Here is a 12,940-nt window from a genome sequence, read left to right as displayed (position 1 = left end):
AGTCTGACTCTGACAGCCAGAACATAAACTTCTCCTGTTGGAGTTCTGACAGCTAAAGTGACAATTTCTCAAGCCACTGGCTCCGTGATGGTTTCCTTCTAATTTCAAGAGCAGGTGAAGGTGTGTGGCCTAGTGGTGCTCTGGTGGAGAAATGTTTTCACTCACAGCGATGTTTGTGGGTTCAGAAACCAGATGGGACTGAAGGAGATAAAAACTTGGGGGTCATGTCTCTAACTCCCCTGACCCTAAAATTCTGTAAAACGGGCCCAAAATAACTGTCTCACAGAGTTTATCTCCTTATTAAATGAAGTGAACCATTCCGGCTGACCTGACACAATAGGGCTGTGTGAGTTTTCTTTCCCTTCCTCTTCTGGCCAAATTTCTGCCTCAGCCTTTTTTCCCTCCCTCCTGTTTTCAACACTCCCTCTTGTGTTTGCTTCTAATTCAGTCATGGATGACCCTTCCCGGCCAGTGGAGTGAGGGAAGAAGCACTTACTGTAATTACTGGAGCGAGGGTCTCAGGAAACAGTGGGGTCTGTGGTGGTGGGTGGTTGGGAAGTGAAGGGAGAAGAGGAGCATCTGTGGCAAGTAGGGAGTGGCCTCAGGTCCACGGGACCGAGACGAATTGGAAATGTAACTTTGTACAGTTGTGTAGCAGTGGGCTAATCTTTGGTTTGGGGGCACCTAAGTAACCCCGTCTGAAGAGAGGTGTAGGTACAGGTTCTTGACTTACATAGTCTCATGAATTATTTCCTTAGTGTAGAGGCACTTCCCTTCATTATTTTGTTTTGTTTTGTTTTGTTTTTGTTTTTACTTCCCTTCATTATTAAAATAAACTTTGTTCCACCAGCCAACTGAGACCTTCTATGATGCAGCACTTGCTCCGAAGATTAGTATTTGACGTCCCGTTATTAAATGAACACGCAAAGATGCCTCTTAAGGTGAGTAGGGGAAACATCTATAGTTACGGGATTACTGGGTCCTCTTGACTATTCTCCTCTTCAACGCGCACAGCTCTTCGAAACGCCATGCTTGATTTTCGATGCTGGGAAATTTCTTCCAGTTCTTGAAAGTGGGCCTGTAAATTTGAGAACTGTGCACATCACAATAAAAGAAGTCCTGAAAGATCACAGAAGTTCTAAGATTGATTTCCTGTAGGTGAATGGAAATGGAAATCAATGGGGAAAATGGGCCACAAAGAAAACATGAGCCAAAGTATTCTTAAGGGTGAAAAACATGTAGTAGGTGTGGCCTGAAATGTGAGCAACCTCTGGGGATAAAGAGCGGGCTGTCCAAACACCCATTTTTTCTAAGTTGGTAATCACATGGCAGTTTCCAAATATTATGTCATAGGGTTCAAAGATAACCTCTCTGTCTGTGCTGTTCACAGCTTGTCACTGAGTATAGAAGAATTAGACATTTTCTCTGTCCTTCATTATTCTGTTCATGAATGATCGAGTCTCATACTGTCTTACTGACCTGAGAGTATTTTTCTCTCATCTAATATCACAATGCAGATTGAGGATTAAAATTTTGGTGTGTCCTAATACATCTAATAGCATGGTCTGTGGATGGAGGTCATAGAACGTGTAATGACTGTTCTGTGGGGAGCCTTTCTGCACAGGCATCTGGTAAACCTCATTTTCCTCATGGCCACACAGTAACAGTGCTGGCAAAAAGAAGTTTGAGATAAAAATGAGTCAATTTTTTGAGCTGTTACTCTCAGCACCCCTAGACATCTGGCAGATATGGTCTTTCTCCCTGAAAAATTCATTTTGGTTTAACAAATTTAGATTAATGGATGAGGCAGAATAAATGATATCCTTACTAAAAATCCCATTTTTACAGTTTTTATCCTCTGGAAGAGCTTTTCCATACAAATTTTTCTTCATACAGATGAGCTGGAAGGTACCTGAAAAAAGAGATAGTATTACTTTATGTGATAAACTCTTTCAGGTTGTAGATATTTCCAGGCTAATCCAAACACACTCAATCTCACTGTTTCATCATTTGAGATTTCTAAATCATGTGTATGTGTGCGCATGTGTGCACGCGCACACGTGTGTGTGTGTGTGTGTGTGTGTGTGGTTTGTAATTGAGAGGGAGACTAATCTGGAAGTATTTCTCTAGTAAGAGATGTAGTTTGTTTTGATAACATCCGTCCTTTTTGATCTATTTCCCTCCTTAGTGACAGAAAAGAGAGTCCAAAAATTTATAGTTGATGCGTAGAGATCATTTTATTAATTCAAGTGGTCGTGTATGTTTGTTAGTTTAAAGATCAAAAATGAATTTCTGAAGAGCAACAGAATTAGAAGATTCTATCCTTGCCTTTAAACTTACAGTGTAGTCCTAAACAAACCAAACGTACACAGACGAAAACTGAAGATGAACACAGACACTCGGCAAGATAATAAATTGCATAACCACCAAAGAAATATGGGTAAAATAAAATATAGGTAAAATAAAATAAATATTTTATATTTTATTTATGAAGTAAAATATAGGTAAATAATCACCAAAGAAAGATAGGTAAAGACATTACTGAAATGGAGTAGTTTGGGAAGTTTACTTAGAGGTAGAAGGTCTGGAGCAAAGCTTAAAGATGATGATTAAGGATTGGCAAAAAGGAAGCAGAAATGCTCAGAGGTAGATTACCCTTCTAATATGTACATTTCAGCTGCTGCGTCCTAGAGATACTCCCTTGAGCCTCTGGGTCATCCTGACATCAGTCCTTTCATTAAGCGCACCTGTGCTTAGCCAAAGGATCGTGATTCATAAAAGCAAGCAAATGATAGCAACAAGTATAGGACCCAGGGATACATCCCTAGCCAGCCTCATAAAGAATGCTGTCCAAGCAGAGAGAGTCAATTATCATATGGTTTCACTTATTTGTGGAGCATAACAAATAACATGGAGGACATGGGGAGATGGAGAGGAGAAGGGAGTTGAGGGAAGTTGGAAGGGGAGGTGAACCATGAGAGACTATGGACTCTGAAAAACAACCTGAGGGTTTTGAAGGGGCGGGGGGTGGGAGATTGGGGGAGCCAGGTGGTGGGTATTAGGGAGGGCACGTATTGCATGTAGCACTGGGTGTGGTGCAAAAACAATGAATACTGTTACGCTGAAAAGATATAAAATTAAAAAAAAAAAAAACCTCACTGGGAAAAAGGAAAAAAAAAAAAAAAAGAATGCTGTCCAAGATGCACTTAGGAGTTACATCGGGCATTGGGTCTTCATACTGTGCTCCGTGTTCAATTTTCAACAGGCATCGTATATAAGGTAATAAATCGTGTTCTCCAGAAGAATTCACAGGAGATTGAGCAGCTTTGTTTCAGTTGACCTTATTATGTGGCATTTGAATGTCAAATGGAAATGGGAAAAATTTAAAAGTTATCTTTCACTCATTGCATTTGTAATTGTTTTCTCACCTAGCTGCTGACAAACCATTATGAAAGATGCTGGAAATATTACTGTTTGCCTGGAGGGTGGGGGAGCTTTGGAGCCGCCTCTGAAGAAGAGCTTCATCTATCAAGAAAGCTGTTTTGGGGCATCTTTGACGCCCTGTCTCAAAAGGTGATTTAAGATTTTATGGACGTTGTGTGATGCAGTCATTTAAAAGCTTTAAATATTCCTAGTGAAATATTATCTTATTAAGACTTAGTTCTTTTTCCTTTTTTTTCAATGTCTAACAAATGTTGAGAATGCCATTCATATTTGATTTTAGTAATCATTATGGTAACCTGTTCCTTGTGATCATAACACTTTCGGAACTTAAAATGGCTAAGCGTTTCGGGAAATTAGGCACGTGGTTAAGTTTCTGGTGCGTTTGGACTTACCCAGACTCAAACCCTCCCTGGTCACCGGATCTTAAAACCATGATGAAATCTAATCAAATATAAACAAACGCAATCTCATAAAATTGTAATATTCCAGTGGCCTTAGTGGCTTTTCCTGCTTTGCTGCTGTGGAGATTTAAGTCACTCTGTGTTGCTTTCTATACAGATTTATAAGGAATAGTTGAATAGTATTTTCACAAGGCTGGGGTGGGGATAGTTCTTCAGGGAAAATCAGAACAGCCTGCTTTGTATGCTTCTGTTTAAATTGTTAATCCAAATCAGTCTGAATTCCTGGATACACGATATTAGACAAGTGGAGCAAGAGATCCAGAAGTGTGCTATGTACTAGGGAAGTTCACCCGTGACTACAGTTGGAAGCTACGTCTTGATATTTTATGTCACTGAATTGCCTTTGGAAACTGAGAGTCCTTTTTAAAATAATACCTAGAAGGCAGTTTTAGAAGGATTCAGAACATTAATTTAAAACTGAACACTTAAAGTGAGGTAATTTTTAAATAATAATTTTTTATTTAAAAAATCGTAAATATAAATTTAATCAGTTATGTAATTAATGTACAAATGACACTTCCCTGAAATTTTGTTTGTGCATGCTCCCAATAGAATTTCTTTCTTAGTTTAGCATTTTAGTATTTAGACCTTTGTAATATGGTACAGATTGGTTAAATTTTTTTTACTTTCCAGAATGTAGTCTTTATGTAGTCTTTATAATATGGTGTAGCAATATTCTATAATTATGCAATTGATTGAAATTATGTTTATGTCATCAAGACATGTTATACATTTAGGACATTCAGATTGATTTCATAAAATATTGAGAACCACTCTTGGAGAAGCCAAGATTTTCTTCTTAAATGGTAATGGCAGTCAGTCTGACTTCAGTCTCTCTCCTGTTTGGTGGGATTTCAGGCTGTATTTTCCATTTGCTAGAGGAAGAATTCTGTAAGGGAGTTAAGTTAGCTTAGGGTCATTCTGATTTTCGCTTAAAATATCTTGCCAGGGACGCCTGGGTGGCTCAGTGGGTTAAGCCTCTGCCTTCAGCTCAGGTCATGATCTCAGGGTCCTGGGATCGAGCCCCGCATCGGGCTCTCTGCCTGCCTCTCTGCCTACTTGTGATCTCTGTCTACCAAATAAATAAATAAAATCTTTTAAAAAAATAAAATATCTTGCCAGCCACAGCAACCATTTTGACAACTTGTGCTCAATAGTAATACAGAGTTTTTTGTGTTTTTTGTTTGTTTTGTTTTGTTTTGTCTTTTTGTGTGTGTGTGTGTGTGTGTGTGTGTGTGTGTGTGTGTGTGTGTTTTGTTTTTGTTTGTTGGTTGGTTTGTTTTGATCCTCTGTTTCTTCCCAGAAATATGAACAAGAACTTTTCAAACTGGCACTGCCTTGCCTGAGTGCAGTTGCGGGAGCTTTGCCCCCAGACTACATGGAGTCAAATTATGTCAGTATGATGGAAAAACAGTCATCAATGGATTCTGAAGGGAACTTTAACCCACAACCTGTTGATACCTCAAAGTATGGACTCTTTCTATTGCAGCAGATTTTTATTGTAAATGATGTGTGAAGTCTGAAATTGAATAAGGTACTAAAGTGAACTTTCTCTAATCCATGCCCCCTTTGAATTGGTATCCTTTTGATAGGGGTCCCTTTACTTGACAAAATGATAGTCGTGATAATTATGATTACCCAAATATCAGAAGTAGACAAGATGTAACTTGCAGGAGACTCATCAGAACCCAGGTCTCTGTATATAACCACATGGTAATACATACAGTATTATTATATATATATTATATATTATTTTATATATATATATATATATTATTTCTCATCAAGAAAGCCCATCGGCTCTATCTTGAGTTGAAAATTGACCCTAAATGTTTATTAATAATTGCAGCCAACCTCTGTCTATCATCTCTGACTGGGGGTGATACCAGCATGCAGGACCAAGCTGTTCCTGTGAGCTGTGGGACGTCACTCCACCATCACTACATCTCAGCAGAGCCCAGGGGCAGAAACTGATGTTCAACATCATAAAGCAAACTATGGGATTCCAGGGAATATCAAATGAGAATATTGGTGGAAAATTGAGCATGCAGTTAGACTGCAGTGCAATACCCTTAGACACAGATAAAATGTTACTTAACATTATCAACATTCTTACTTGTACTTAGTTGCGTAAATCATTTCGCAAATGGGATGTCTCAGGTGTCTGGGAGTCTCAGCATTTCTGTTGCTACTGTCTTTGAGTAGGACCATGGTTTCCCATTGGGGAGGAAAGCTGACTCTTCATGCTACATTATCTTATCGATCCCATGGTGACCCTGTGCCATCAGTGGTTAGCAAGGTAGTCACTTGGTAGCTACTGTCCACAGCATCTGAATTTGCTTGGGAGTTCAACTTTTAGGCTTCTGGGCAGCCCCCGGCTGGTTTAGCTTCCATAACAGATCAAAATTTCAACCCGAGTGGTATGCCATTAGTTGGATAATGCCTTACATTTGCATGTTTGGTATTTGATGACAGTCCTGTGAGAAAAGACTCTGCCCCCCCAGTATTTGGCTTATGTGATTGATCCTTTGTATCTCTTCAATGTAAGTAAATCAGACTATCACATGTTCAGTTCCTACATGGGTAAGTTTGTGGTTTGCTAACATACAGTATAATCCAGGATTTTAAAATAACATCAGAGCATGTCATGGTCTTGGTGTTGATTAATTAACTCTAATTAATTAACAACCATCGGGCATGTGTATTCATTTGCCTAGGCTTGTCCCTTTGGGGAATTCTTACCAGGTTAGGTTTACTTACTGGTATCAATCATTTCTACATCTTTGTGATTTTTATATATTATTTCTTAAATATGTCTGTGTCCTATAGTTCAACTACTCACTGATAACATTGTTAAAAATAACAGTAAACCGTCTCATTATGCTAGGTTTTTTTTTTTTTAGAATTCAGTTCTCAATGGTAATTGTGTTAGTAAGTTATGTGTGTGAATGAATGGAATTATATGTATATAATTTTCCATTCATCAATATATTTAATATTCCCAAGTCCCATTGGTTATCATTCACATGCACTCGACATCTGTTCAAGAGATCAAATATGAATTAGATATGAAAAGAATCAAAAATAAGTGTTATCACAAAGCATGAATAGCTTACTTTTCACTATAGTCCGTATTAACAATAGTTAGAATGTCATATGTAGACCACGAAATGTAAAATCATTAACACATCACTAGTTGTATGACTTAACTTAGAATTTTAGTACATTTAAAAAATGTAACCAGATTTCAGCCATCTTTTACCTACTTACAGTTGTTGTAGATGAGGCTTAAGTCAAAAAGGGAGAAAAACTTCAAAGAATGAATATGGAAGAGAAGTATGTCTTTAAGCTCATTAAGTCTAACTGTATCTTGATTCAGGTTTAAAATTTGTTTTTGGTATAATCTATTGTCCTTATCTTTGAATATATTTTAATCATTTTTATTTATATTATATATAATTTTTACCATATATAGCTTATGTTGAGCCATAATAATGTATGAATTCATTTAAGATGAGCAGATAGAACATTACAGCTTGAGTTTAACTTTGTTCCTACACTATGGAAAAGTAATACCTTGTTAAGATGATTTTTTAAGAGTTGTGCATCCAGTGGGATTTATGGAGTCATAAGTTGTGAGTAAATTATTGGTATGATTTCCTGTAAATCCTATAACAAAATCAAATTTTCTTTTCTTTGTTTTTCTCATAGTATTACAATTCCCGAGAAGTTGGAATACTTCATTAACAAGTATGCAGAACATTCTCATGACAAATGGTCAATGGACAAGGTAAAAGTGAGAGTATCACATTCTGACTCAGGACTGACTATACCCAATGATGGGTCACCGCTCGGATATTTCTGACGGTGACCGTTTCCTACTTTAAAGTGAAAGCTGTGTCTAGATTGGGAAAGAACATTTAATTATGATTTGCTGATACAGTATTTAGTTCTGCCATTAACCTATGTGTAATACACATATGAATAAGGATATTTGTTCATAAGGGGGTGCCTGGGTGGGTCAGTTAGTTGAGCAATAGACTCTTGGTTTCAGCTCACATCAGGATCTCAGGGTCGTGGGATCGAGCCCTGAGTCTGGCTCTGTGCTCTGTTAGGAGTCTGCTTGAGGATTCTCTCCCTCTGCCCCTCCCCCCACTCTCAAATAAATAAATAAAATCTTTTAAAAAAAGAATTTTTTCATAAGACACACAGTTTTAGGAATGAAAGTTCTATTAAGTCATAAATCTAGTTTCTAAACACATTGTTTGTGGGAGTACAAAGTAATCATAAGTATAAGTAATAATCATGATGGATTTGTGGAGAAATATATTCAGACTCGTCTGAAGTTCAAACATTAATGAAACCATTTAAACTATTATCAGAAAATGTGACTCTGGCTCAGAAATCTTTTTGAAGAAACTTTCTATATAATTTCATGTTAGCTAAAACCTTAAAAATTGTTAATTGAAAATGAGTGATTGTTTACACCTTCCACTCCTCTGTTGTGTGTCTTACTACTGAGGAGATGTGCAGGTCGCTAAGAATAAATCACATAGCCAGAAGACATGTCTGTGTTGTCAAAAAGAAAAAAAAAAATTGGTGCAAGCAAATGAGATAAGTAACACATGTCTCACTACCATGAAATTCTCTCAAGGCTTGTGGCCGAGTACTCACACTGTGTTGAGCCTGGTTACATTTGAGAGATGGTGGCTGTGAATTTTTGTTGGAGCATGTGAGCTGAGGACCCAGGAATCTGAGACAAGCATGTGCTGCTGGCGGAGTGAAGGTTGAACAGGACGGGTTCTGAAGCGCTTGTGTTTGTAGGGCAGCTCCGTGTTACCCGGCTAGACTTCCTATTGATTTCATTTCTTGCCTCAGCCAGTTGGTCTCCTCCTGAGAAACCCTCTTTCTGGTTTGATAAATATGTGGCTCTTTGTTCAGTAGGTTTACTTCCGAGGTGAGTCAGTAGAGTTAAGTTCCGTTTTCTGTAAAGACCCTGTTGGGTCCTGAGCTGGTGGTGATGGAGAGGAAGTGTCCAGGAAGGCTGTCCTGAGGGATTCCAGTTCGGTTCCTCGGAGTCCGTAGGCGGACAGGAGAGGAGCTAGGGAAGCGGTGATGGATACAGAATACGTATGTGAGCAAAATAATGCGGAACAAACGTGTTGAGAAGTGGACAAACAGGCAGCATTATTCAGAAAAGCTTCTCCATCAAGCAGAATCATCCAGTTTTCCTCTAAAAATGAGCATTTCAAAAAAGCATTAAAAAAACAATGAAAAGAACATCTTAGGTGGAGGGCCCCACGATGTGGCAGAATCACTATCGTGGGGGCCAGGCACCCCGTAGTCTGCTCGTGGGGGGAGTGCTCATGAGCCAGTCACAGACCTGGGTCTGTTTAAGGAAGACTGGGTATGTTTAATCTCTGAGTGAACAGAATTACTCTCAGTGATTACTCAAAAATAATATTGGTCAGGGTGGAACTCTTTATGCTGGCTGGGATTCAGAACTTAATGTCTTGGCTTATTTAGATTTATTTTACCAAATGTATTTAAACACATGCACACCTACACTCTCCCCAACTAATCCATGTAAAATAATTTTGATGATTTTTTTTCTAAGTTGGCAAATGGATGGATTTATGGAGAAATATATTCAGACTCATCTAAAGTTCAGCCATTAATGAAGCCATATAAACTACTATCCGAAAAGGTAAGGGCTTTTTTTTTGTGGTTATATAGTTATAATTTATTTTGAAATTTTTATTATGTAATTTCTTATTAAATGTCTTATTGTATACACTTAAAAAAAAAAACCCCTGTATTTAAAGGTCCCATTTTTTAATCTTTTGTCTCTTGTCTTCTCTATTCTCATTTTCTATCAGTATTTAACTGTATTTTCTATCAGTATTTAATTCTATCAGTATATTAATCTCCTTAGTATTTTTCAGTCCTTTTAAAATTTTTATTCTTCCCCCATATTTTTAAGGACTCTGGAAAATATTCTTATCATGCTTAAGAGTTTCTTGATGAGGGATAATGAAGTAATTTACAATGATTATTATTTATATGTTTTCATGTATTTTACTACTGTGAGGGAACAGTCAGTATCTTGACAAATACAGGACTTTATAGCTTGGTGCTTACAGAGGGAGAGTTATTCTTATCTGTTTATTCAGGTGTTTATTCAGAAAAGCCTTCACATACATAGCATATGACCTGGCACTGCTTCTCCTTTTTACTTTCTATACAAAGGATCAGAAGCAGGGAAACGGAAGGAAATTAACCTCCATGCAGTACTAAGCTGCAATCCCTCTTAGCGGTCTTGGTCAAAGTAAATCTCTACTCATACTCTGCTTTTCTGAAATTTTATTTTACCTTTTCTTTTTTAAATTTTCTTTTCTTTTTTAAATTTTTAAAAACAATGTCCATCTTTTTTTTTTTTTTTCTTTTTAAGGAGAGGCAGCCTATTTCAGATTTTTTATTTTCATTCGGATTCATCATGCCCACACCTTTTTTTCCCCCTCTTTGTTTTTGTCGCTAGGAAAAAGAAATTTATCGCTGGCCAATCAAAGAGTCTTTAAAAACCATGCTGGCATGGGGTTGGAGGATTGAGAGAACACGGGAGGGAGACAGCATGGCCCTCTACAATCGGACGCGTCGCATTTCTCAGACAAGTCAGGTAAGAACCACACTGGCGAATCCACTGCTCGTGTCTAATTCTGTTTTTTATCAGTTTTAAGATAGACATTTGTTGGGGCACCTGGGTGGCTCAGAGGGTTAAGCCTCTGCCTTTGGCTCAGGTCATGATCTCAGGGTCCTGGGATCGAGCCCCGCATCGGGCTCTCTGCTCATCAGGGAGCCTGCTCACCCCCGCTTCTGCCTGCCTCTCTGTCTACTTGTGATTTGTCTGTCAAATAAATAAAATCTTTAAAAAAAAAAAAGGGTAGACATTTGCTACAGTATCTGTGAGATTAGGAATCATTTTATCATCGTGGAGCAGTTGAAGTAGGACTTGGTGCTACAGGGAATACTAAGACGAGGAAGACTCCATCCATGCCCACAGATGTTTCCTGTATGGCAGAAACATTTAGAGAATGACAAACATTTTGGAAACATAGTTCTGACAGTGGAATGGGGAATGAATCAGAGAAGAGGGAGATTGAAGACAGAAAGGCCGATTCCTTGGGAAGGATATTGTAGACATGCCACAAAACAGAACAGAAGTATTAAATGTCTGAATTAGAGCAAAGATAGTGGGAATGGAGGGAAGTGGATATATCCTGGAGATATTTTTAAAGTAGAAGAGAGAGAATTCTGTGACTGTCTGATATAGGATTGTGGATGAGGAGGAATACTCAAGGTGATCGCCATGGATCAAGACTGGCCTGTCAGGTGGGTGGTTAATTTGAGTAAGGTAGGGAACACAGCAGTGCTTGGAGATGACAAGGACAGAACAATAATTTGATTATAGATGTTGTGTTGGGCAGAATATGGCTCCCAAAGATGATCCCCAGTTCCTGGAATCTGTGAAAATACTGCTTAAATAACTGGGCTTTGCCAGTATGATTAAAGTTAAAGACCTTGAGATGGGTGTGGGGTGGGGGTAGGGTGCCTGGGGGGCTCATTGTCAAACGCCTGCCTTCAGCTCAGGTCATTATCCCAGGGTCCTGGGATTGAGCCCCATGTTGGGCTCCCTGCTCAGCAGGAAGGCTGCTTTTCCCTCTCCCTCTGCCCTCACCACCACCCACATCTCAAATAAATAAATATTAAAAAAAAAAAAAAAAAAGCACAGGGCAGTATGAGAAGTCTTATAGTTGATGAGAAGGTATGTTTCATTTTAAAAATGCCAAAATTCAGAAATTACCAAAATTCAGAAATTAAGTTTCCTTGTTATTGGGGATAACTTGGTTAATCGTTGACTGCTGTATGAAGTACTTTTAAAATTAAAGAGTTGGCTGTATTTTGTCTTAACATTTGGCCCACTGAAACATTTGTAAATATTGCCCTCTTTGATTAATTACTGTTTGCATGAGGAAGAATAAATTTTATGCATCTAATTTGAATCTGTAAGGAACCGAAGAATACAGGGGATCCTTTGACGAAGGTAATGTTTCAGAATATTGGATTCATTGCACAATTTGTGGAATTCTGATCATTAGCTTTTGGGATTGGCAGTCCCTGAGATGTTGGGATATATTATTCAGTCATCAATTGAAACGATCAGACACCCAAACATCATTTAATTTGCTAGATATGTTTGTGAACTAAGTTTGTCCATATACTTGCCGGTTTCATCTGATGCAACAGGACGTGCGGAAGTTTATTTGTCCTGTATTTCTGACGTTTGTCTTAAGTCTCCACTGGGCTTTTTAATTAGGCTCCATTTTTTGTCACATAAACCATCTAGGTTTCTGTGGATGCCGCACACGGGTATAGTCCCCGAGCCATTGACATGAGCAATGTCACACTATCCAGAGACCTGCACGTAAGTGTTACGGACTTTTAAAAGCATCATTTTTAAAAAGCAGACTGTGACGCTTTCCTGCTTGTATTTTCCACATGAATTATTTGAATGTGGTGATCATATAAAGGGTCTGGAAATTGAAAATTACGGACCTTAATTGCTTTTAAAGTTGATATGACTTTTTCTAGGATGTTTCTTCTAGATGACATATTTTCCTTAAAGATAATGGCTATTTAAAAAATCCCACTATAATGAAGTAGTGTGCGAGAAGAGAATAAATCAGGAATTAGTCATGCTCTGCTTAAGGGTAACCTCAGTTACTCATTAAAGAATGTGTATTCTAAGTCGTTTATCCAAGGAAACTGGGGGCGTTCTGCCTGCTCCGTCCATAGTTGTATCTGTTCTCCTGGCTTGCTAAGGAGCGTACTTTGAAATGGCTGATTTGAGTAAAAGAAAATGTGTTGTCTTGTATCGGAAGTCAACAGGTCCATATGGTGATCAAACAACAGTATTGGCATCGCTAGTATTGATCCAAGAGAAATAAATACATAAAGAGAAACCCTATGTAGTAGGT

The 12,940-nt window shown here is 38.2% G+C and overlaps 1 protein-coding gene across 1 annotated transcript in view; it reads left to right on the top strand.

Moving 5' to 3' along the window:
- Positions 1 to 12,940, top strand: part of RYR2 (ryanodine receptor 2) — a gene marked incomplete at its 5' end in the record, with an annotated part of 631,749 nt that overhangs the window by 456,259 nt on the left and 162,550 nt on the right. The window contains 7 exons of the mRNA XM_080822946.1: positions 851 to 941; positions 3,433 to 3,573; positions 5,209 to 5,372; positions 7,617 to 7,695; positions 9,523 to 9,612; positions 10,444 to 10,581; positions 12,310 to 12,387. Coding sequence (XP_080679072.1) covers positions 851 to 941; positions 3,433 to 3,573; positions 5,209 to 5,372; positions 7,617 to 7,695; positions 9,523 to 9,612; positions 10,444 to 10,581; positions 12,310 to 12,387 — 781 coding nt within the window. The remainder of the gene's footprint in view (positions 1 to 850; positions 942 to 3,432; positions 3,574 to 5,208; positions 5,373 to 7,616; positions 7,696 to 9,522; positions 9,613 to 10,443; positions 10,582 to 12,309; positions 12,388 to 12,940) is intronic.

This window comes from Martes martes, assembly GCF_963455335.1.
Source record: "Martes martes genome assembly, chromosome: 14".
Classification (NCBI taxonomy): domain Eukaryota; kingdom Metazoa; phylum Chordata; class Mammalia; order Carnivora; family Mustelidae; genus Martes; species Martes martes.
Note: the sequence above shows the minus strand (reverse complement) of the source record. Positions and strands in the feature narration are given on the sequence as shown.